The 25,456-nt window shown below is 46.5% G+C and overlaps 1 protein-coding gene across 1 annotated transcript in view; it reads left to right on the top strand.

The window, feature by feature from the left end:
* The window catches only part of LOC129514651 (one cut domain family member 2), a 60,010-nt gene extending 35,165 nt beyond the window's left edge, over positions 1-24,845 (top strand). Inside the window, exon 2 of the mRNA XM_055333413.1 lies at positions 11,919-24,845. Within this exon, the coding sequence (XP_055189388.1) occupies positions 11,919-12,205 (287 nt within the window). The 3' untranslated portion in view covers positions 12,206-24,845. The remainder of the gene's footprint in view (positions 1-11,918) is intronic.
* Positions 24,846-25,456: the final 611 nt, after the last annotated feature.

Here is a 25,456-nt window from a genome sequence, read left to right as displayed (position 1 = left end):
CAGCTCATCTTTGATCTAAGAAGCCAGGCAGTGGCTCTCTTGCTTCCACGAAGCCGTTCAACCTGGAGTGCCTTGGCTCTTCAGGATAATTTGCCAAATGGTTTAGAGGATTTTCACGCCAGAGTTTCGTCTGCACTTGCAGTTCGAAGGGAATGGAGGAAAGATAAAACCCAACAACCCAGAATGACTCCAAGTCCATTTGCGTGGTGGATCCTCCCTGTCTCTGCTCTTGGCCTCTCAAATGGATGTGGGTCTGGATGTCACTGGCTCCACTGCCTAAGTGGATTGGCATCTGATCCGTGAGGAAAGCCAGCTCCCAACCTGGAGACAAAGCCATTAAGTTTCCCATCTGATTCAGGCCAGGGACATTTGCAGAAACCAGAGTGAAGTTAGAGTTTAGCTCTCCGGGGCTAAGTTCACCATAGTGGCTCCACAGTAATCTGGACCAAGGTCAGGGAAAACTGCAAGCATTTAACTGCAAACTATTTATAGTTTCCAAATTTTAGCACAAGATAATGAAAGGATCTGATAAGATCCTGGCCCTTGCAGCCACTCCCCCTTCATCAAGCCCTCCCACCTTCCAGGTGGATGATCAGTGCCCAGCCACCCCTGACCCTCAGGGGCCAATGCTTAGAGCAGGAGCCCTAAGTCTGTGTGTCAGACCCCTCCTCTCCCTGTCCCCATAGCAATACGCCAGCACATACTCTTTTGCTGCCTGAGAAGCCTGCATTGCTAAGACTTACCAGCATTGATGGCTTTCGGGACATTGTGTACTGTCAGAGTATGTAACTCTTCTAGTCTTGCTTCCCTATTTGAATGCAGGGGATCCTGTTACTGTTTTAAAGGCTCTTGGATATGCAGATTAGTTCCAGAGACAGGGTGCCCTCCTGGGCACCGTCACCTCTTCTGTGGCCTTGTTCTTTTGTCAGTACCAAAGGACCACTTCTTTGGAGCAGGGAAGGAAAAGGAGTTTATTTCCCTTCTTACCTGCACCCCGTAGGTTTCTGTGATGGACTTATTTCACTTACCATGTACTCTCTAGCACCATCCATGTCATTGCAAATGCAAGATTTCCTTATTTTTATGGCTGAGTAATATTCCATTTTATATATATAATGGAATATATATACATATACATACACACACACACCTCACACATCATCTTTATCCATTCACCAGTCAGTGGACACTTGGGCTGTTTTTATAATTTGGCTATGGTAGATAATGCTGGTATAAACACAGAGATGTATGTACCTTTGGAATTGAGTGTTTTTGTGTCCGTTAGGTAAATACCTAGTAGTGCAACTGGTAGCTTTAGGGTAGTTTTATTTTGGAGGAGCCTCCATACTGTTTTCCGAAGTGGCTGTACCAGCTTGCATTCCCACCAATGGTACACGAGGATTCCCCTTTCTCCGCATCCTCGCCAACACCTGTTGTTTCCTGTGTTGTTGATTTTAGCCATTCTGACCCTTGTGAGGTGATATCTCATTGTAGTTTTGATTTGCATTTCCCTGATGGTCAGTGATGTTGAGTGTCTTTTTCATGTGCGTGATTTCACTCATATGTGGAATTTAAGAAACAAAACAAAGGAGCAAGGGGACAAAAAAAGAGAAAGAGGAAAACCAAGAAACAGGCTAACACTGGGGAATAAACTGATGGTCACCGGAGGGGCGGTGGATGGGAGGAACAGGTGATGGGGATGAAGGAGGGCACTAGTTGTGAGGAGCACCGAGTGATGTATGGAAGTGCTGAATCACTCATTACACTGTATACCTGAAATTAATAGTACAGTGTATGTTAACTAACTCTAGGAATTCAAATAAAAACATAAAAAACAAAAAACAAAACAAAACAAAAAACCCCATAGGTTTTTTGGAACAAGGTTGGAGCTACAAATATGAACTTACTTGTAAATCTTTTTTTTTAATTTATTTATTTATGATAGTCACAGAGAGAGAGAGAGAGGCAGAGACACAGGCAGAGGGAGAAGCAGGCTCCATGCACCGGGAGCCCGATATGGGATTCGATCCCAGGTCTCCAGGATCGCGCCCTGGGCCAAAGGCAGGCGCCAAACCGCTGCGCCACCCAGGGATCCCTGAACTTACTTGTAATTGTTTTTTTCCAGTACAACCCAGCTTGTCTTTCCAGCACAGCTCCAGCCCTGGTACATGTGCCCTCTTTGCTGGAGAGAGTCTCCCACTTTGCAGAAGCCCTTGTTGTTGTTTTTTAAAGATTTTATTTATTAATACATTAGAGACACAGAGATAGAGAGAGAGAGGCAGAGACACAGGCAGAGGGAGAAGCAGGCTCCCCTCAGGAAGCCTGATGTGGGACTCAATCCCTGAGCTCCAGGATCACGCCCTGAGATGAAAGCAGAGCTCAACCGCTGAGCCATCCAGGCATCCCAGGCACAAGCCCTTGTAAGAGGACAGCTTCAAGCTCTCCAACTGCAAGATGGCAGTGATTCTCCTTAGCATATTTTCCAAACCCGTATACTTGGAGGTCAAGTGACTGCTGACGAGTGCACACCCCCATGCTTCCCCCCCATCTCCACCCTATGCCCTGGCAATATCCCATTGAACTATTCAGGGGAAGCATTTACTGGATGCAAGGAGAATATGGTCCTTCTCCATTATTTATGAGGGGCTACAATACCCATCACATGTAGAATGTATTTGGACATAAATTAGTGATGTTAGGAAACACCAGGGGTCCCAAGCCTATTAGGATCTCTGACACATATATGAAAACACATCATGGTCTTACCTTTTCTACAAGGCTGGGAATTGGCTATGAGACAACTTCACACTGAAAACAAATCTCCTTAACCTTTTATTTGCCATTAGCCCTCTAGGCAGTTCATCTACCATTGAGTAAATCTTGGAAAACCATTTCAGATTATGAATTCCTAATCTGACCTTTTTTAAAAAAGACTTATTTATTCATTTTTGAGAGAAAAGGAGAGAGAGAGAGCATGTGGGGTGGAGAGAGGCAGTGGGAGAGAGAGAGTTTTAAGCAGACTCCAAGCTGAGTGCAGAGCCCGACCCTGGGCTTGATCTCATGACCCTTAGATCATGACCTGAGCAGAAATCAAGAGTAGGACGCTTGGGCGCCTGGGTGGCTCAGTGGTTGGGCGTCTGCCTTTGGCTCGGGTTGTGGTCCCAGGGTCCCGGGATCGAGTCCCAGGTTGGGCTCCCTGTGGGGAGCCTACTTCTCCCTCTGCCTGTGTCTCTGCCTCTTTCTCTGTGTCATTCATGAATGAATAGATAAATGGAGTCTTTAAAAAAAAAAAGTTGGACACTTAACTGACTGAGCCACCCAGGTGCCCCTAACCTTACCTTCTTATACACCTTTTTCCTTCTTTCTCTATGAAGGGAGAAAGAATATTTACAAGTACTAAGTGTGCCAAGGGCTATAGCTGGCCTTGATGTCTGGAGTGGGGAGCATAGTATCCCCATTTTATAGATGAGTGAAAGGAGACCCAAGGTCACATAGCTGATAACCAGGGCTCAGTTGTCAAGTGGAGGCCTTTTATCCTGCATCTGACTTTCCCTGGGCAGGAAGGCACAGGTTTTCCTTGGCTGCTCCATCTATCACCACAGTAATGCAACGTAACACAGAACCACAAAACCAACAGCGTAAAGCCATACACATTTCTCTTTGCTCCAGAGCCTGTGGGTCAGCTGGGCGGTTCTGCTGCTCTGGGGCCACGCTTGGGTGGTCTCAGCTGGACTCACTCAGGCACCTGCAGTCAGCTGCCCGGGCCACCAGGGCCGCTGACCTAGGCTGACCGGGGTTTGTCCCGTGGCCGCCAGGCAGCGGTCCAAGAGCGTGAACAAGCACATGGCTTCGCGAGGCCTGGGCTCAGAATTGCCACAGTGACTTCTCCCTCATTCATTTGGCTCAAGCAAGTCATCCTAGCAGCCCAGGTGGCCAGCAAGGGCGAGCGGACTCCAGGACTCCACCTCATCTCGCTGGGAGCCGCTATGGAGTCGCGTTGCAGGGGGTACAGGTGTTGGGAAGGGAAGAGTTGGGGCCAACTTTGCAACCAGGCTGCCTCGGTTCCCGCGGTGGGGCTGCGCTGTCCCCTTCGGGGCACCTGCTGCCTGCAAGCCTCTGCTCCCCTCCCCCCAGGCCTGCGCTGGGAGCCTCTCCTCCTCCAAATAAGGGGCAGGATGGCTGCTGCGGAGAACTTAAACTCTTTCCATTTAAAATGATTCTCCTCCCAAGCGGAAAGAGGGCGGCCAGTCTGGCAGGGGTTAAGTCTTCCACGGATCTGATTAAGCGAGAGCAGGCGCCCGAGCAGGAGCCGGTGCGGAGGGGAGCCCGGGGGTGGGAGCCCGGGGGTGGGAGCCCGGGGGTGGGGCGGCAGCCCGCGGACCGCTCCTCCTCCGCTACACCTGAGGCTGGCGCTTCCCGCAGATCCCGCTTCGGAACTGGCTCCCCCGGCGTCGCGTTTTGCTGGTGGAACCAGGATTCCCCTCCTCTCCAGGAGCCCCGCAGCGCACTGTCTCGCCGGCCCCTGCAAGGACCTCCCGGGTGCAGGACCTGCGGTTTCCAGGGAGGAGGAGTGAAGGACAAGTCCTTTCCCGCAGGACTCCAGGGCCACCGCGGCCCACTCGGGAAGTCAGAGGGGCGGGGCGCGCTTGAGCAGGGCGGGGACGTGCTGGGGGGGGGGGGATGTGCAGAGCGGGGCGGGGACGTGCAGGGTGGGGGCGGGGACGTGCTGAGTGGGGGCGGGGACAGCTGAGCGGGGCGGGGACGTGCAGGGTGGGGGCGGGGACCTGCTGAGTGGGGGCGGGGACAGCTGAGCGGGGCGGGGACGTGCAGGGTGGGGCGGGGACGTGCTGGGGGGGGATGTGCAGAGCGGGCGGGACGTGCAGGGTGGGGGCGGGGACCTGCTGAGTGGGGGCGGGGACGTGCTGGGGGGGGGAATGTGCAGAGCGGGGCGGGGACGTGCAGGGTGGGGGCGGGGACCTGCTGAGTGGGGGCGGGAACAGCTGAACAAGGCGGGGATGTACAGAGTGGGGGCGGGGACCTGCTGAGTGGGGATCGGGACAGCTGAGCGGGGCGGGGACGTGCAGGGTGGGGGCGGGGACCTGCTGCGTGGGGGCGGGGACAGCTGAACGAGGCGGGGACGTGCAGGGTGGGGGTGGGGACCTGCTGAGTGGGGGCGGGGACAGCTGAGCGGGGCGGGGCCAGCTGGGCGGGGGCGGAGCCCTCTGAGCAGGGGTGGAACCCGCTGAGCGGGACAGGGATGTGCTGAGCGGGGGTGGGGTTAGCAGAGTGGCGCGTGGCCAGCTGAGCAGGGGCGGGGCCAGGTAAGGGGGGGATGGGAGCAGCTTAGTGGGGCGTGGCCATCTGGGCGGGGCGGAGCCCGCTGAGCAGGGGTGGAACCCGCTGAGCTGGGTGGGGATGTGCTGGGGGTGGGGGTGGAGGGAAAGTGGGTGCTGGGGCGGAGGTAGGAAGAGCTGCTGCATTTCTGGAGGACAGGGACAGGCCGGAAAGCTGATGAAAAAGAAACTGTGCTGAGAAGAGACAAGGGTTTACAAACCCAGCCCGAAATATCAGAGATAAGAGGACTAGCGAGGGGAGGCCGATGTTCGCACACCCCGGAGCCCGAAGCAGGCCCCGCTTGCCCTGCTACCTCACTCAGGGCCTGCCCTTGCTGCCTTCCGCCAGCGAGTAGCGCCTGGGCGCCTCCTAGGGTCTGCGAGGTGGTCTCAGAGGTCAAACCCTGGAGGGTCTTGCCTGGGAGGGAAGAGAAGCTCCTGGGTCCACTCTCCACCTAGGGAGGTGGGATGAGTCTCCCCAAAAGAGGCACTTGCCCAACATGGGGCTTTCCAGGCATTACGGGGTGTGCATATTAACACAATTGTGTATATTAAGCTTGCAAGGAACAGCCAAGATGTCCCTAACTCTATCTGCCAGAGAAGGGATGAACAGGTGTCACTAAGACAGCATCTTGCCTTTGGTTTGGGACAGCACGTAAAGTGGTAGAATACAGAGGGAGAGGCCCACGCAGGCGAGTCGCCACCACGGGGAAGGCCCAGGGCAGCCGTGTCTGGCCCAGTGAGCCCCGGTGACCCCACAGCTAGGGAAAGCAGGCCGGGCTTCGCACTTAGGTCAGCGGGAACTGCCAGGCCCTCATCCATTTCCACCTTCTCCCTCTGTCAGTTGCTCAAGAAAAAATAAGACTACAAAGTCTTTCATTTCGAATCTTAGGAGTACAACTCATTTCCATGAGATCTTTTCCTTTCCTGACAGTTAAGGCCCGTGTGCGGGAGCGCAGAGGACCTTTCCGCACTGATTCTAGCAAACTGTGAGGCTGAATTCTCTGCTGTTTGGCTGAATTGACTGGACAAAACCCCAGTATGAGAAGTTCCAGCTCCAGAGCAGCAAGTGCCGAGGAATATGACCTGGTGTTGGGCTCCTCTTGCTTCACGGTTTCCCCCCGGCCTAGGAAGGCTGGGAAGGGGCCTCTGGGCCTATGTCCTAGCTCCAGTGCCAGTTGTGTCACCCTGAGCAGGTCCCTGAACCTTCACCACCTGTAAGATGAGAATCTACATCTCCACCCCACCTTCCTCCCAAAGGTGTGGTAGGAAGAAAGTTCTGATGGGCTTCAGCCTCCAGCTTCGGCTCACAGTCCCCTCAGTGGGCCTCCAGCTCCCCATGTGTACACTGACAGCCCTGGGCCAGACAAGCGCCCTCACGCTCCAGGACCCAGTGATGAGGATCCAGTTGTGGTACGAGATGTGCAGGTGCCTTGAAGGGCTGAAGCCACTGCACCTGTGGCACCAGGCATCAAGGTTAAGTGTGGGTCCAGGATGACTGCGGCCTGTATTTGCCTCACAGAACCAACTAGCTCCTGTCCCCCTTAACGCTCTATGCCCATCACCCACCCCCCAATACACACACACACACACACACACTCACAGCTGAGGTCACTCACCTGGGACACCGGGCCCTCTCAGGAAAGACCAAAAGAGAAGATAGGGCAGATGGTGGCCCTGTCTCTGCCCCTACTTTGCTTCCCCCTGGAGTCCAGTCTTCCCCTCTCCACAGCAGCCCTGGCTTCCAACGACGCTTTATCCCTTAGCGTGTGAGTACCAAAAGACCTTTGTCACAGTACGGAAAGTTAGTGGTGGGTGAAAATGAATCTTTTTTTGTTGGAGAAACTGCATGGTCACCGACCTTTGTGGCACCAGGGCTCCTCCCCCACCAGGAGCAGAAAGGGAAGGCACAGGACAGTCAGTGCAGGGCTTCTCCTTGGCCTCCTTAATGTTTTTCTCTGGTCCCTGGTATCAGCCCTCCACCTGTCTCACCTCCCTCTGAATCCCCTCCTGATGTGAGGCACCTGCCACCTGCCCTGACCACATACTGTCGCGGTACCCATATGTGGGTGCCAGAAAGAGCCGTGGCCAGTTCCTCTGGGCAGCTGAGGGCAGCTGGGTTCCTGAGGATCCCCAGGAGCAGCCTGACCACACAGGGAGCTGCAGTTGGAGGCAGAGGGAATGGTCCCTTGTGGAGAGTTTTTTCTGGTTCAGAAAGATGAGCCACAGGGAGCAGCACATCCCTGGACAGATGCTTGCTTTGTCCTGTTTCCAACCCTCTGAGGGGGAAAAAAAAAACCACGGTGGCCTCTGGGGGAAAAGTGGGTTGGCATCTTAAGATCTCAGGGAGGGCCTGTGCCTTGGACCAGAGCTTCCCTCTTATTATTTCACCCTGGGAAGCCGGTGATTTGAAAAATTTGTCCAGCCAGGACCCTGCATTTCTTAGGCAGGAACAGTCCCTTTGTGACTAATCCCAGATGACTCTCATTGTGTATACCTGCCAGTCACAGGCCCGGACGGCAGGAGGCAGCCAGCATTACCAGTGTAAGCTGATACTATTCCTGCCCAAAGAAAACGAGAGGGGGAAAGGCCCCAATAATCTGGGTAGGTAGCCTCACTGTAGATAAACAAATGATGCCTCTTAGTCTCTAAAATAGAAATAAATTCTCCAACCCCCATGGCCAACACAAGAACCACGTACTCCGTGAGAGGAGAAGTCAAGGATGGAGGAGGGCTTTCTGTGCCCACACCCCCACCTCACCACCACAGAATGCACACATTAACTCTGGTGTGCCCCCCTCCCCCTGCTTTTCTCCTAGAGAGGGAGAAGCAGCAGATCCAAGTGGTCTGCAGGAGCCTGGACTAACCTACCTTCCAGAGGCAGGATGTACCTTGTGTGGCTGGAACCCTGGAGAGACTGGATCCACCCTCACCGCTGATGAACACCTGCTGTCTGTTGGGTTTCTGACACGTTCCTGGGTCAGAGGGAGCTATCTGGCTTTTTCCTAGCTGCTTAGAAATGGCTATTTGACCGTAGTGTAATATGTTCACACCAAAACCATTTACACTGTAGCTGTGCCTGTGGGGATGGCTCACTTCACGCCTCATACCAGCTTCCAGACATCATTCGGGCATAGGCTTTCAAAGCAGGTGTCCAACCTCTTGCTCTTATTTTCCTTCAGCTCCAGATCAACTGCTCATGTAAGAGTCGTGGGGCGAATGCTGTTAGTGGTGTGTTTGTGATTTCTGTAACTGTCGGGGGTGGAGAGCAAACCTGTCTCTTTGAAACATGTGGAGAAATAAATGCCTTATAGCTCCAAAAACAAGTGTGGGGTGCCTGCCAACTGGCTGGTATAAGGACTCTGGACAGGGTACGTACCTACTGTCTCATTATTTTGGGCTCTTGGACTTGCTGTAAGTTTGTAGACCACAGGCTACATCTTCGCGTTGGTTGGTGTGGAATCTGGTGGATTGGAAAGCTGCTGAAAAAGCATGCACAGATCTCTTGATTTGTTCTTTCTCTACAGTTTGCTGAACATTGAGACTCTAACATTTTTCTCTTAAAGTGTGTGTGTGTGTGTATGTGTGTGTGTGTGTGTGTGTGTGTGTGAGCAAATATAATCTGACTGGCCAACATGAACCAGCACTATTGCCTAAATACCCAATTAAAAGTACAAATAAAGCATTCTCTGAAGAATAATCAATATTGATAGGAAATTTGAGGGATGTATGGTTAACCCAAAGGCGCATGAATTGACAGAGGACCTCCGCCGATGTTTGTAGAGGATATTTGCCCAGATTTTGTTATCAAGAGATTACCATGCACCACTGTTTACGCAGAATCCTTCCAATGAAGACTTGGTATCTGGTGTCCCAGGAGGCTGGGGTGGGGACAGTACTCTGGAACCTGAAGTGGCTGGTTCCCATGTCTCAGAAGGGTCCAAGGAGGTTTGTAAAAGCACAGGTTCCTGAGCCCCGCCCTGCACAATGAAAATCAGAATCCCTGGGAGTGGAGCCCCAGGGCTGCCCTGCAGACAGATCCCCTCTGATGTTACCAATGGCGTGGGTGCCCTTTCTGTAGAGGAGAAAGAGGGAGGATTGGAAGGGCGGATTCTTACTCTGGGTCTGCAGCAGACTTGGAATGGGACCTCAGGTCAATGCCTTACCCAGTCTAGGTCTCAATTTATTTCATTTTAAAATGAAAATAATTCTGCTGACTTACCCACCTCAGGATTCTGGGGGAAATGCAATTAGAGGGAAGGTGGGGAGGAAGCACTTGTCCATGCCCTCTTCGAGCTCTGCTGAGGGCAGCAGCATCGTTACTTCCATTAGATGAGGAACACAGGCTCTGAGAGGTGAAGCAATTTGCCAAGGTCCCAAGACCTGAAGATGAAGGAGCCCTGTTGTGAATCCAGGCATGCCTGGCTCCAGAGCTCTCCTTTCCATCAAGGTGCTTCTCTGATATTTTAGCTATCAGGTATATGCTTGGGAGTCAGCTGAGGCATGTGGACCAGCAGCATTGGCATGGCCTGGAAGCTCATTAGAGATGTAGGTTCTTAGGCCCCTCCCAGGCTGCCCGCCCCGGAGTCTGCATTTGAACGAGTTCTCCAGGGATCCTTTTGCCTTTTCTCTCTCTCTCTCTCTCTCTCTCTCTCTCTCTCTCTAGTATTTATTTATTTATTCATGAGAGATACACAGAGATAGAGAGGCAAGACACAGGCAGAGGGAGAAGCAGGCTCCCCGCAGGGAGCCCAATGCAGGACTCGATCCCGGGACCCCGGGATCATGCCCTGAGCGGAAGGCAGAGGCTCAACCACTGAGCCACTCAGGGGTCCCCCTTTTGCCTTCTCTAGGGTGAGAAGCACTGTCAAGGAAGACTGGAGATTGCACAAGAGAGTAAATCTGAAGATAAGGGCATATAGTAAATATACAGAATCCAACACAAATGGAAGATCCTCGCAGGGATGAGCAAGGACGCGGCCTTTATTGGGCCAAGCCCATGAGGAGTGAAAGGCGTGGAGTATCTCAGCCTTTCCGTCTGAGCTTCCGTTGCCAGGGAAGCTCGCCTCCCCTGAGAAAGTCCCACCGTCCAAGTGAATGGGTTTTACGGTTTTAAGGTGGAAACAAATTGCTTTCATCAGTGTGTGTGTGGGTGTGAGTGTATATTTAATTTTCAAAGATAATATGATTACTTTTATGTTTAAAAAGAGAGAAGGAAAAATCAGGAAGAAAGTGTTTGGCAGAGCGAAGTGTCATCCCTTCCCATGTATTTCAGGAATGATCCCTTTATGGCAGAAAGCACCCACCGGGGAGGACAGCCGGTTAGGTGGGGGACGGCCAGCATCCACAAGATCTTCTCTCTGCATGCCGGTCCTCAGGTTAACTTGTGAGGCCCATCAGTTTGAAGGGCATCCCCGATACTCCCCTGCCCGAGATGCTCCCTGCAGAAGGTCATGCCCTGCCCCGGGGCCGAGAAGCAAAACTGGCAAACCAGGGCTTTGAGAAGTGCGGGCACACATCCGGGCAGCACCCAGACTGCTCGATTTGGGGGGTGTCGGTCCAGTTCAAAGGGATTCCCAGCCTGTGCCCGGGACGTCCAGGAGGATTTGACTGGGGCAAGAGCATCTCTGTTCCCTCCTTGCCTTTCCCGGATTAGCTCTGCTGGTGCCTCACGACACCCCTGGGTGAGCTGGGCTTGCTTTCCAGTGACTTCAACATGTGTTCTCGTGTTTAAGTTCCTGATTTGTATGCACCGTGTTACTTAACCCTTACGAGCCTCTTCTGAGACCAGAACCAGTCGGCATCCCAAGTATTCCATTGGGTTACACAGACCTACCCTGCCTTCCGGGGACTTGGAGGGTGAGGCAGAGAGAGTGACGCCAAACTAGTGTCCTCCGTGGTTTGGGCTGCTTCCCCCACCCTCAGCGCTGGCCCTCTTGTACCGGCTTCACTTCAAACTATCCAAATTGGAATGGGCTAAACCAACTTTTTTTTTTTTTTCCAGTCTCTCCCTCCTTGTTTTGTTTTTTTCTTAATTTTTCAGAAGTCTGGAAGGAGGGGATTTGGGATGATACCATCATTCTCTCACTTCTTTCATTCTGTTAACAATTTTTCTTGAAAGAAGCTTTGATTTTGAAAAAGATCATGCACCTTAAAAATTTGGGGGCTCCAGAAAGTCATTTCAGCTAAGCTGTAAACACTTCTAGAAAGCTGAAAATGAAAGAGGAGCTGCCCACCCAGGCTCCCCCGGGGGACCTGGAGCCATCACTCCCTTCACGGTGCCTGATTTCAGAGATGAAGAATTTTCAGGGTGTGCTGGAGGCAGGGGGCTGCGGCTGGCCAAGACCAGACTGCGTAGAGCAGCCTTGCTGTTCTCACCGTCCTCTCTTCTCCACTAACCGGTCCCTTCCATCACCCGGAGATGAACTGGGAAGGCTGGTTATTGACAGCTGGGCAATTGGCACAATAAAGTTTAACGGTTTACATCCTCTTGTACGATTTTGTCGATGTTTTCAATGGCTCACCTTCTCGGGTGCTGGTTCTCACACTTGTACTGACTCTCTCCTTCTTCTCTTTCCCTTCAAGCGTGCAAACGCAAAGAGCAAGAACCAAACAAAGACAGGAACAATTCCCAGAAGAAATCCCGCCTGGTGTTCACCGACCTCCAACGCCGAACACTCTTTGCCATCTTCAAGGAGAACAAGCGCCCATCCAAAGAGATGCAGATCACCATTTCCCAGCAGCTGGGCCTGGAGCTTACGACCGTCAGCAACTTCTTCATGAATGCCCGGCGCCGCAGCCTGGAGAAGTGGCAGGACGATCTGGGCACAGGAGGCTCCTCATCCACCTCTAGCACTTGTACCAAAGCGTGATGGGAGGACTCTCGCGGTTGGGCACAGGTCACCTCCAGATGGGGACAACTGACACAAAAGAAAACACAAAGGAAAAAAGACACCGGATTCTTAGCTGGGGCCCTTCACTGGTGATTTGAAAGCACAATTCTCTTAAAAAGAAACTTCTATTCTAGCTGTAATCATAGGCCAGGTGTTCTGTTTTGTTTTGTTTTTAATGGCTATGGAGTCCAAGTGCAAGCTGAAAATTAATCTTTTTGAACCGGACATTGTCCTCTCAGCATGCTGAGCATCCCAGAAACCCAAATGAGGCCTTCCTGGAGCGAAGTGATTCCAGTGTGGTGTCAGCCAAGCTCGGGATCTCGCCAGATGTCAACAGTCCCACTCTGGGCCCTGTTGCAGTCAGAGTTCCCACCTGTCACAGTGGGAATTTGGCCTGTGTAAGGATTCTGAGTTTGGGCCCCCAAGATGCTACCATAAGAGATTCTTCTAGCAACAAGAATGACCTCATTTGTTTTCCAAGTGCTTAGCCTCATCATACCACAGTACACCAAAGTTCACAGCCATAACATTAAAAAAAAAAAATCAGAATGATAATTACTGAGCACAACTTTTAAATACGGAAATTAAAAAAAAAAAAATCCAAGGACCTGTTTTTCCAACTCAGGCATCATTCCATTGAATGGTTTGGAAAGCTTTAAGTTGATCCAGTTTACAATTTTCTTTTCCTTACCTCCTGGAAATCTCACGTGGTCTTGGATCCATCAAAAAAAAAAATCAGTTCTCTTGAGCTCAACGTTTCAAGCACAACGTAGATAAACAGAGAAGTAAGGAAGGTTCTGGATTCACCACATCTGGATTTTCAAGACACTGATAGTGAAGTCATTAGGGAATCGTTGGGAATATGGCTTCAAGCACATTTTGCAGTTTGCTACAAATTCTGTTTGTACATAATGCAGACGCACACTCAGGAGGCCAATTTAACTGTTACGGTACATGGAGAAAATGCAGCATTTTAAAAGATCTAGATTTTTTTAGATCATTGATGTATCCTCCTCGGTTATTAGTCATCTGGTTCCTCCTATTGTGCATTGTAACTACCACATGATCCATTCTCACTCGTTCAGATTTCTGTTGTTTCCCATCCATCCCATCGGTAGGGACGTTTTTCAGTGTTTTCTAGCAAGAAAAAAAAAAAGAAGTAATTCAAACCACCATACGTGTAACTCATGAGGGTCATCTGGTCCCAAATCTCTTCCATTGTCGAATCATCCTTGCAAAACAGCTGAGTAAATCTGGAGAAAACACAGCACACCAAAGAAGCAGAATACTGCAAACCAAAGACATTTATTACTTGCCATTTTCTAGCCTAAAAATACTGTGATTACTTTTAGAAATCAGAAAACCTCTGCAACTCCAAATGGCATTCAGCTCTTGCATTTGGCTCACCATCAGGCTGAGCAGACGGGCTAGCCAAGTCACCCTGGGGAGTGGCTTTGCCACGCCAGCCCCGGCTCCTGGCTGTCACCTTCCCACAGCACGGAAGAGCGCCCACACGACTCTGGGAGGTTGCGAAGGTCACGATGTGCATATTTACCAGTGAATGGCCCCAGGTGGGCACCACGGGGGAGGGGTTCGAAGCAAGCCAAACGCTGCAATGATTCTTTACAGACACTTGAGACTGACTTTTTTATGAATTACTTAATCGAAACCAAAGAAACTTTTTCTGCACCTAATTCTGCAACAAACAAAACTGTTCCATTAAAATGAATAACTAAATACGTAAATCCGTGAAAATCACCACCAAGAAGGAAGCACGCCAGAAAACAAAAACAAAAAAAACCCACAAAATCAAAATCAAAACCAAAACCAAAACAAAACAGCAACAACAAAAAAAAAAAAAAAACACAAAAAACAGCGAGACACACTGTGTTTAAACAGACCTCTTGGGACATTTTTTGGAAGCAGATTTTAAAGAAAGGGTTGAGACAGGAATAGATATGAGGAAAAGCCTCGGTGGCTACTGCTTCATTTGACAACTCACGTGGTAATCTTAAAGTTGAAGATTGTCTTTAATTTGTGCCTATGCAGTTTTTCAAAAGAACACGGAACAGAGCAACAGAAACCTCAACAGCTACAATACCAAAGATGAGGATTTCTCACATCTTTTGTTTCAATTCGTTATCTCCTCTTGTCTGGCTAAAATACTAATAGCGTCATTGATCTGTGGGAAGGTAATCAATTTTGTTTCTGAGCAACAAAAGGAAAGGGTCATTGATTTGATTTTATTGTTTCCCTTTAATTTTGTTTTATGGCTTTCTACCCCAGCATGGAATCTCTCAAAAGTTTCCATGGACTCCAAGTTTAAGATGTTGGGATACTGAACTGTTCTCTCTACTCCTCAGAGTTTGGGGAATAATGTCACTTGAATGTTCTTTGCTAACCCCTTAGACTTGGTTCCTTCTATGTTCAGAGTCTCAGCATCAGGGGAGGGAAGGGGAGTGAGGGTCAGGGTCAGAGGTCTTGGTGACACATCCTCTCCTGAACCACAGAACCAAAGAGTTTGTAGAGGAATCAACAGCCTCATTTTCATGTGATTGCTACATCCTAATGGCTTCATTTGGGGGAGGGGGGAACATGTAAAAATAATTGCCAGTTTCTACTTTTCTATTAGCTTTTTAAAAATCGGCTGTAAAGTTGCATTTCTAAAGAAAGAGATATATATATAATATATGAATACATATATAGATTCAACTTGACATTGGTGATAACCCCAAATTCTTGCTGTCCGAATCCATGTCTTGTTTTGGTCAAGTGCTTCATTTATTAAGCATTCAGTTCCGAATTCTGCTCATTTCTCATGCCATCCCAGAGCCCAGAGTCTGTTCTCCACTGTGGATGATTTGGAGTACTCAGATTTCTCTGAAAGTTCCTGAAAAGGTTGAAAGTCCAACTCCAGCATTTCAACATTTAGCCTGTTGATAAATGGATCCATGGTGCAAAGGAGTTTTTATTTGTATCTGGAGTCATCTCTAGTCTACGCCTCAGCCACCGTCAAGGTAGCGAGTGGGGTCTGTCCGTGAGACCAGGCCCCCAGCTGGGCTGGGGCCAGTGGGGTGCTTGTCTTCTGTAACTGCTGGGGAGGCTCGGTGGTCCATTCCCACTAGCTGTGAAGATGAGGCCAGTCCAGAAGGTGTTCTCCAGGAGCTACCCTGTCCTATCAGGGTGTCCAGATCCCCTCGGTGAGCAGATCCACCAAAGGGACTTCTCACAGGGGAAGCCCAACTCCTGTTGCGATGGGCTGACCAGGTTTCCTCAGGGTGGCAGTTACCAACCTGTATTGACAGGCCTGTGTGCAACCACAGCAGGCACTGGAGTAAGGCAGTGATACTTACTCCTCGGGGGCTTGTCTCAAGCCTGGAGGGAAAACACAAAGCAGGGTTTGGGGCGAATCCCAGCGTCCTGCCCCCGAGTGCCCCATCGTCCAAAGTGCCACCTCCTTGCGCCCACCACGGGGCTCTCCCTTGGCAGGGGCAGCAGTCACAGAGCTTTGAAGGAATATGACTCTCGTGGCTTTTGTACTCCCATCTGATCGCAACATTTTCCAGGACTTTTCCTGGTATCCTTTTGTCTCTTGCTCATACCCCATGTCTTCTTTGTCAGACGACTGAGAAAAAGAGCATGTTTCAGCTGGGGAATGCTCCATATGGGTTGATAAAAAGGAGTTTCAGCTCAGCCCTTTCTAAATGAAATCCTTGTGACTTGGGGCCAGTGTTTTGGAGACTGGATTGAGGGAACAAGCCTGCTTGGTTTGGTTAGCGATCCTTTGGCATGCTAATCTCACCATTTGGGTTCCGGCACCCTCTGAAGATGTCAAAACCCAAAGAGGCTGCCTTTGTGGCCTGAGATTTCCGTAGTGCTAAAACCTGTTGTAGCCACGTACATGCCCTCCGTGTTGCTGCTGACCCGAGGAGGACATGATGATGCAAAAGGGGCAAGAACTTCCCTCCAAGGACATTTGTCAAATGTTTCTTACTGGATAATGTCATCCCACAGAGAGGTGCTTGCTTCTGGAAAATTATTTACATACATCTATGAGTACACATGTGTATTCATATATTTATGTATCAGAATTTTAAGCCCTACAGAATTTCAATTTGTGAAAAATCTGAAAGCAAAAAAAAAGATCCTGCCAATTGAAAGGTAATGAAATTTGACCCAGTGGGTTTCCTCAAGCATTTTTAGAACTTAAGTTAATCATTTCAGAGAAAATAACCATTTGGACTTGGTTAGACTTGAGGGTCTGTTTCTTCAATCCAAAAAAATTCCAGGCATGCCTCAGCCATCAGCAACAAAGTGGACAGTGTAAAGGGACAGTCTAAGCCAAAATTCACATTCTTGAGGCAACAGAAATCTAGAGGCTATTGAGTGGAAAAAATAACTTTTCTTTATTCCTGTAGAGAAATAAGCTTGCTTCACTTTTGTTTGCAATGTGATTTTGGTACTGGGGATATAATTCTTTCATCCTGGGAAAATTTTTAAAAGAGCCAGTCTAGTTCTTTTTTAAAGGAAAACAACAACAATAAAAACTCAACCCTGATACGTAAAGGCTTTTCCAAAATGTAAAATGGTAGGTTGTACCACTTAAAGGGGAGGAAAAGGAATGAGGTGCTCAGGAGGCCGCTTCCTCTGGAGAGGTCAGAGCATCACCTTTGCATCTTTTGCCATGGGCTCTTGGCTACTGTGGGCTTAGAAAATGTAAGCTAATTTTCATTTCAGCCTAAAATGAACCCAAAATTCGGAAGGTAGATCCGACACACACACACACACACACACACACACACACATATGCATTTTTGTAATTCAAACGGTATATTTGAAAGCCAAATATAAATACCTTTTAGATGATCGGTCATTTCATCTGACCTGTGCTGGTCACCCACCTTTTAATGCCAATAAATTAAAGTTGAACTTTTTTTTTTTTAATCACTACTACCTGGTATAGGCTGGGAAACTTTCCCACTTTTGAAACAATGCTGGTAGAATTATTGAAGTGTCTGACTACCATTACCCAAGTGTCATGACAATATACCTCTGCAGTAAACTCTGATTTTCAGCAGGTAGTATAGTAGGAATTTTTAAAAATATAAAAAGAACAGCCTGAGTCCCAATGTTGTTGAAGAATAATGGACTCTATTAAAAAGCAGAGGAAAAGGGATGACACATGTGGTGAAGGTTGACCCTAAAGCCCAAACACAAGTCCTATGAGAGTAACTGCCATGATTCTTAACAGATCAGAGATGATTTTTGTTGTTGTTGTTGCTGCTGATGCTGTGTAGTTGGACTTGTTAGCCTAACCAGGAAGAGTGGGTAAAAAATGGTCGATAGAGAAGGGATAGAGCTGGTGTGCCTGTAACTTTCAAATATTCACATGCAAGACTGGATAGCTAAATAATTTTGTACATTTAGCTAAGACCAAATCACCTCTAAAACAACAGGAGATTATAGTTTTCAAATAAGGCCCCCAAATCCTTACTAAAGGAAGAGGGGGCTGTTCGTTGTATAAGTCTCATAAATTAATGATATTGGCTTTAAATATGGCTGTCCCGATGCCCATTTTCTGACCATGATTTATTTCTTTCTAAGGGAGAGGGGTGGGGGGTTTGTTTTAGAAAGTCTCAGAATGTGTTATAAAATACCAAAATAATGATTAATGTAAGGCCTTATGTATAGGTAGACACAAAGCCTATAATTGAGGCCGATTGGGCTATTAGATGAATCCCACAGGAACCTAAAATGCTTATTGTTCTCAGATACCAAAAGGACTCTGACAGTCTGAGACAGGTTAAAGCGAGAGCCCAAGCTGTCCTTATAGGTTTTTGAGTTTGGTTGACTGGAATCAACTTGCTAAGACCTTTTTAGTGGAGAAAATGTGTATAGGGAGAAAAAAAAAACCACATTGCTACAGGTCTGTTCATTCCATGGAAGCCTTCCACATTGCTCCATCTTCAGCAGCAGACATTTCACAGAGCATAAACCTTGGTAGATAAGTTTGCCTAAAGCTTATACAGTCTGTCAGCGTGGATGTATATGGATTTAGAGACATCTCTCGACATGTATTCTCATAGCTGTCCTTATAGCAACACACATTACCTATGGGTGTCCAGACTGTGCACAGACATCTCCATACATGTATGCTGTCATCTGTTACAACAAATGAGTTCAAATGATCACTTAACATCTATGTGAGACTTCTACAATGTGCATTGCTTTATTTATTATAACATTGAAAACTAAAGTGCAGGAAAGAAAAGTATCCCAGCATCTTCATGGTGTACACTTGGAATTACTTTCATTTGGGCACATCCAAGATAAACTCAACTTTCAAGAAACCTTGGATATTGTTTAATCATCTGTGTAAGAATGATACATATGCTTGATGACTTCGGTTGAATAGCTTTATTCTGGATCTCTCATAAACTACAGCTAAATCCAAAGACCTGGAAAAGGACAAGAAAGAAAAAAGAAAAAAAAAGGAAAAAAACAAAAACAAAAAAAATAGCAAAGTGCAAAGTCATAGGAGAAAAGTGGGCTCTGGTTTCCAGGGTTGAGACAATGGGATGTGGTGTCGTGGGGGCTGCACCAGCTAGAGGGGGAAGTGGGGATTTTTTTCTTTGTGCTTGTCACATCGAAATGGTCTTTATGAACGTGAGGAAGTTTTAGAGGTTATGATTTCCTGCTTTATTTTCACTTAGCTATCGAAAGAGGCTATACATTTTGTCCATCAAAAAAAAAATGAAGACCGTCAAAAAGAAACATTTTTCCCCCCTTTGTCTCTTTGGGTTATGACCCAACAGGCTATGTACCATTAATGTAATTAATTTATTTAAATTAGTTTCTAGCACACAAATGTATAGGATTTTGGTAATTAGGTCATCATCTTAGGTTAATTTTACTCCTCGTGCTTATTTATCGAAATATAGACCAATGGTGCATCAGAGATGCAAGATTTCTTTTAGGATTCTCTTGAAAGATGGTTTGCTTTATAAAGCAGTGAAAATCTGTTACAGACAGGGAAAAAGTACAGGTTACCAAAAAAAAAAAAATCAAGGTATTTTTCCTTCTCGAATTAACTTTGAAAATAGTTTAATGATTATTAAATTATTTAATTTAAGTTTGCAGCCCCACCTAGTACCAGGCAAACGTCACCTTTTAATTATTGGGGCCCTCAGAGCCTTCCTATCGTAACTTATTTATTTAACTTATTCAGCATCTACAAAAGGTGCACTGTATAGTTTATATTTTTTATTTAAAACAATAGAGAGCACTGCAGTTTGTTTGCTGTCAGAACAACAGAGCAAAGTTTGTGGACGAGCAATGACTATTCAACCCGAACCTGTGCGTTCAGAAAACACATGTCGAGACCCTGCTTCACCAGCCTGGATTTCGGGGCTTCTTTACAGAAACTGGAAAAAAATAAATAAATTTTCAAAGATCATAACAGCAAAAAGAGAGAAACCCTTACACTAGCTGCTTCCAAGAATGAACTCTGTATGTGTGTAAAACAACAAAACAAAAAGGGAAAAAAAAAAGCAGAAAAAAGAAAAAAAAAGGAAAAACTTTCTATTTCTAGTGAGAACCAAAGAAGGCTACCTCACTGACTTTTTCCATTTGTAATTTTAATCGTGTTGATGACACCAAAGATACCAAAGATTTCTTTCTCTGTGCGGTCTGCATTTTGCTTGTGCTCTTTTATAATTTTAACTATTCTCTCTGACATATGGTATGTACAGCCACAGCTCAGATACCCCAAAGAAATAATTATCTATGTGACGGTGGCTGCTAATTTGGAAAGGGATATTTTCTGTGTTTCTCTCATTTGTTCGCTGTCCCCTGCACATGTTCAGGATGCAAGTTCAGATGCTGCTGTAATTGGACTCCTTAAATTCCAATTCCAAATTGGTGAAGAAGACTGGTTGGAAGTGGCCTTCAGTCTTAGCTGTGACCTCTGTCCCCGCTTTGGAGCTATCACAGTAAAGATTTCTAATTAACTGAACCATAGAAATTCTAATCATTGAGCGAAAGAGCTGGAAGGGACCTTAGAAATTTAGTGGCTCAGAGGAGTGAAGTAGTTACCCAACCGTCTAAGGGCAAAGCCCAGACAAGCCTCCTCCTGCCTTCTGCTCCAGCGCTGTACCCATTGCTCAGAGCTACCTGTGCATGAGATGGGCCATATGTTGGCAGAGAGGAAGGGGGCAATCCTTTAGCAATGAGGGGTGTCTGGGGCTTGTCACTTAACATTTTCCCTCTGTAGAAGCAGCCACAGGCATTTCAATGCCGTCTGGTTAGCATCTCAACATAAAGTCACATAAGATCAGTTGCTTGCAAAGGTGGCCAGTCGTAAACTATTAAAGCTCATAGAGGGGTTTTTGCCCTGGAAGTAGGCATTGATCCGTGTGACCACTTTTGAACCTCTGCATTGCAAAGTGTTGTATATAGAAACGTTTAATTCAGTGAGAAGATAAAGTCCATTCTTGGTCTGTGGAGTTTCATTATTATGGATATTTTTAGGTCATATTTATCAGAGAAAGGGAGTTTGATCACTGCACAGGTGAGAGTGAAGCTGTTCAGCTTTTGTCTTTTTCCTCTTGACGTGTGGGTGTTTATACTTTGTTTCTAGGCCAGCTCTGTATATATGAGAAGTTTAAGCCTTACATCCTTGGATCCTTAAGGATTATTCATTGTAAATGAAAGATAACCCTAGAATTTCAGAGGAATAGATAGACCACTTTCAGAAGTGATTAAAGTTGCTTCTCTCTTCCCTTCTTACTCATAAAATTAATTGGTCCTCTGTAAGTTTCTTTTGATTCCATTAAATGATTAAATCACTATTAAGATCCATTCCTCAGAGTGATTTGTATGTTAGCCAATGAATCATTCTCAGCTTTTGACCAGATGGGTTTTAGACATATGCAAAGATCCACCTCTAGTCTGTATGGCTCTTTATTGAGTACTCGTATTTTTTTACTTCACATACTGTAGTTATCTTTGAGCTTTTTAAGAGACTATTAGACAAAGAAACTAAGAAGGGAAAAGACCAGTCAACTCATCCACCCCATGCATCAAAAGATTAGCTGGTAGAGGAATTTAGAAGACAGATTGACAAGACTAGGAGACACATACCCCTTTGCAGTTTCCCATATAGACACCTGTGAAAGTTCTCTCTTGTTCAGACAAGCTCCAAGCTCCATCTCCCCCCCCCCCCCATATGAGGCAAACTTGCAAGGCCTTCCTTCCAAACAGCAAATGACTTTGGTTTTCTTCCCAAATTCCTATTAAAAACAGAATTTTCAGAATACCTGGGAGACATAAGAAAGAAGATGTGCTGTTTGGGCAACAGAGTGCTCCCCTAGAAGCAAAACAAACTCCACCCTCCCCACTACCAAGCCCCCACAAGAGGGAACCCAGAGAGAGTGATTGCAGCCTGAACACAGAAAACATCCCCGATTGGCAGTCTCCTCCTCAGCAACCCCCCGCCCCCTCCCAGCCTCATGCTTCACTTGCAAAGTGTGACATAACCACGGGACGAGTGCCTTGCTTGAACCAAAGCAACGATTTAGCCAGTCTGGACCTCTCTGTGCTTTTTTTAATCCTTCCTGTGAATACCTCAGCTTCAACTGGGCCTCCATACAGTAAATTGGTGGGCTTATTGTACTGTGGTGCTTTGCAATGCAACCCTGCAAAGAACAAGATTTGTACTAATACCAAAGGTTCTTTCTCTCTGTCTCCTCCTTCTGCCTCCCCCATTCTTGTCCCTTTTCTAGTTTTTCACGGTTCCAAAGCTTTAATATGAACCTGGGCATGTTGGCAATGCAGACCGCGCAAATCCTTACCGAATTTTCTCAGATATACCTCATAGATAATAGTGTTTAGAGTAATGTTATTATAGCGTATGTAATAAATTATTCACTGTTTCTTTTGGTAACTGTGATTTAAAAAAAGAAAAAAGAAAAAAAAGCTTTATACGTTTTAGGTTGTGCTTTTGTAATAGACAAAAAGGTGCGCTTAAAAAAAATGTATGTTCTTTTTTTTTTTTCCCCTTTGGATTTTATTTATTCTGGATTGGGGAAAGTTGCAGAATGAGCCCAAAGTTTACAGTTTCATATTTTGCTGAAGAAACAATCTGTGTTCATTTGCTCTGTTGAAAAAAAATTATTTTCTACATTTGTGCTACTTGGTCTGAACAATTAATTGTTCTGTGTTAACAGTGTAGTATTATAATTAGCAACTGCCAATCAGTGCTATAATTTTATGCATGAGGCTAAAAATTTAGCAGTGTGATGCATTGTGGTCTTAATAGCAACATTTTTCATTTTGAACTAGATCTTCCCCTTTGGTTCAATGGACTTTATTTATGCATGGGTGCCGATCGTTTGTTAGCAGTTGTTGAACAGTTGTGTATACATTAAACTGTGAAAATGTACACAGTTCAGCCTCGGACATTGGTAATATTGGTTTTATTGGGAGATATCTCACCTCAAAAAATACCTTTACATCTATTGAGATTTCAAAATAAGTCCAATTGAATCGAATTCAAATTTTAGGAGAAAAGTCATTCCAAGTTTGAGTTACCAACGTGCATTCCACAAATCGGGATCCTCATAACTGACCAGCAGTATCACTGTATTTGAGAGGGGTTTGGAAACAAACATTGAAAAAAACAACTCAACTCTGCATTTTTCATTTCCTCGAAAAGGAGTCACTTTGGCTTTATGTTCATGACCTCAGACCTAACTGGCCGTGTTAAATGGAGATATGAAATCATCCAGCCCTAACTTCTCCAAGATCTCTGCTTGGGAATGCCCACTTTGTGCTTGTTTTTTTCTGATATTTTGTGGTCAGGTCAATTCTCAATAGAAACTCAAATGGTGTTAATAACGGTAATTATTCTGGGCTTTTTTTTTTTTTTGTCCATTTTCCTGGACAACCCCACCAAGTGTTCCAGTGATTTGGGCAAAAATAGATGGCCATTCCCCAAAACATCACCTGCGCAGTCATATCATGGTTCTTCCTCTCAAGGGACAGACGTGACCCTGTTTCCCGCCCGACAATGTTTCTCCTGTCCTAGAGGGGAGAAACCCAGTTTTGGAAAACCATCTTTGTTTAAACTCCCCAATTACCTGAGGCCTCTATATCTCAAAAGGCATTTTACAGTTGCAGCGGATTGGGCAAACTTGCTCTTTCTTACATTTGGGGTCTGAAACTCATTCTCAAGTTTCATACCGATTTCCCAAACCAATATGCTTGACGTAAAGCCAAACCAACTGCCAAGCACACTTAATTCTGCATAGGAGAGTGCGGTTTGGGAAACAGTGGTGGGAAAACAGCAATCTGCTATGCAAATTATTAGAAACTGCCAACCAGTAGAACGTTCCTATTGCTAGTCATTGACTAGAGAATTTTGGGGAATGCGCTTTCATTAATGGAAATATTTTTTTTAATTTGGCCTTATAAAGTATATTGTGATAATGAGAGCTTTGTAATATATAGTCTTTTTAATTTTTTCCCCTGGTTAACTTGCCAAAGATGGGATTGGATACCAGAATTTTAAGTTGGCTTCTGTTAAGACAGTTAATGATTGTAATAGTGTTCAATCTTCCAGAAAGCTTTGTATGTTCTTCCGCAATAAACAAAATAGATCATTTGTTTCAGTGAAGTTCTCCTCACACTCACAAACCCACAAACTATTCCTCTTGATGGAGATACTGAAATATCTACAAAGTTCATGCATTTTCATCCAAAGTAAACAGAGGAGTGTCTGAGACATGAGCGTGCCCAGCCCTTTTTATGACAAGCAATGCATGGGTCTGGCTCACTAAGATTTGCCAAGAAGACTTGTCTTATGAAACGCAAGGTATATTTCGTTATGCCATTTTATGTCCTTTTTTTTTTTAAACTTTGTGGAGAGTGATATGTTGAATCAAGTGTAAGCTGAGTTTTCCAGACAACTGAAGTAGCTACATCGTGAATGTTATTTTGTTATTAAAGGGTTTTTACTCAATGCTTTGTGCCAGTGGATGTCCTTTCCTTGGAGACACAGAACTATGGAATTCCCTCAGCTTGGCCTGGATTTCACTTCTCTCATGGGGGAACGTGGGCCTAGCCTGGGAAATTAAAGTCATGGGCTAGAAGGTAGATTTGGGCATTAGGAAGAGATCTCCATGAGTGTCACTTTAAAGAGAGCTGGGACCAAGCTTGCTAACCTTTCTCTCAATCTCTCTCTCTCTCTCTCTCAACCCCAGCACTTCTCTGAGATCCCTTGGCCTTGAGCACATGCCAGCATGAGAGCAGACCCCAATTCTTACAGAAAAGGCAAGGAAGAAACCATAGCAACCCCAAATCTTCAGTGGCCCACCAGGCACTCATCTCTCCCCAAGCTGGGCTTTACCAGCCAAGGCTATGGGTGAACCAACTGGTTTGCTTTACCGTCTTGTCTACTGCAAAGCATCCAGGTCCCCACAATTCAGTGGGGCTCTTTCAAACCAGAATCCCCCTTACCTTCCTCTGCATCCTGGTTTAGCTGTTTTATCTATAACTTTGTAGACAGTTATTTGGCAAACAAAGAGAAGTATGAGTAGGTCCTTCTTGTCGTCTTGTTTCTAATTTGTATTTTAGCTATTCCCAGTTCTTGGATCTGGAAAGATACTAGAGGGAAAAGGAGACCCCACTGCTTCTCTGTGCCTTGCTCATCTCTGAGGGGACCATGTGAATTGCCCGTGCTGTTGATCTTTCATAGGAGACAGGCTGAACCACAGCTGTTGAGTCAACCAAGAACAGGGCATAGTAATGCCTATTTTATCTCTTCTTGAAAGTCCTACTGAAAAGAAGAACTTGGGATTCCCCCATCCCCACCCCATTTTCCTTGCTTTGACTCAATTTGGCATTTTAGTGTAAGAGTCAATTTGCTCTCTAGGAAAGTTTTTTTCAGATTATGACAGGGAACCTGCTACCTAGGAAGAAAGATGAAGTATTTGAAGACTAGCTATTGAGTCGGTTGTCATACCATTAACAGATACTTCCTTGAAGGCAGAATTTATTTCCTTTCTTACCGTGTCATTTTGTGTCTAAATGGTGCCAGCAAGCTTTTAACCATGCAAGGTTGTAAGACATCTGCCAAATTGGAATTCCTGAAACAGGAAGACAACCTTCACACTAAAAAAAAATGATAAAGAACATCTAAGTTAGGCAGGCAGGGACTGAGATGACGTGGGC

This window comes from Nyctereutes procyonoides, unplaced genomic scaffold (genome assembly GCF_905146905.1).
Source record: "Nyctereutes procyonoides isolate TBG_1078 unplaced genomic scaffold, NYPRO_anot_genome, whole genome shotgun sequence".
Classification (NCBI taxonomy): domain Eukaryota; kingdom Metazoa; phylum Chordata; class Mammalia; order Carnivora; family Canidae; genus Nyctereutes; species Nyctereutes procyonoides.
The sequence above is the reverse complement of the archived record's forward strand: the minus strand, read 5'-3'. Positions and strand labels throughout refer to the sequence as shown.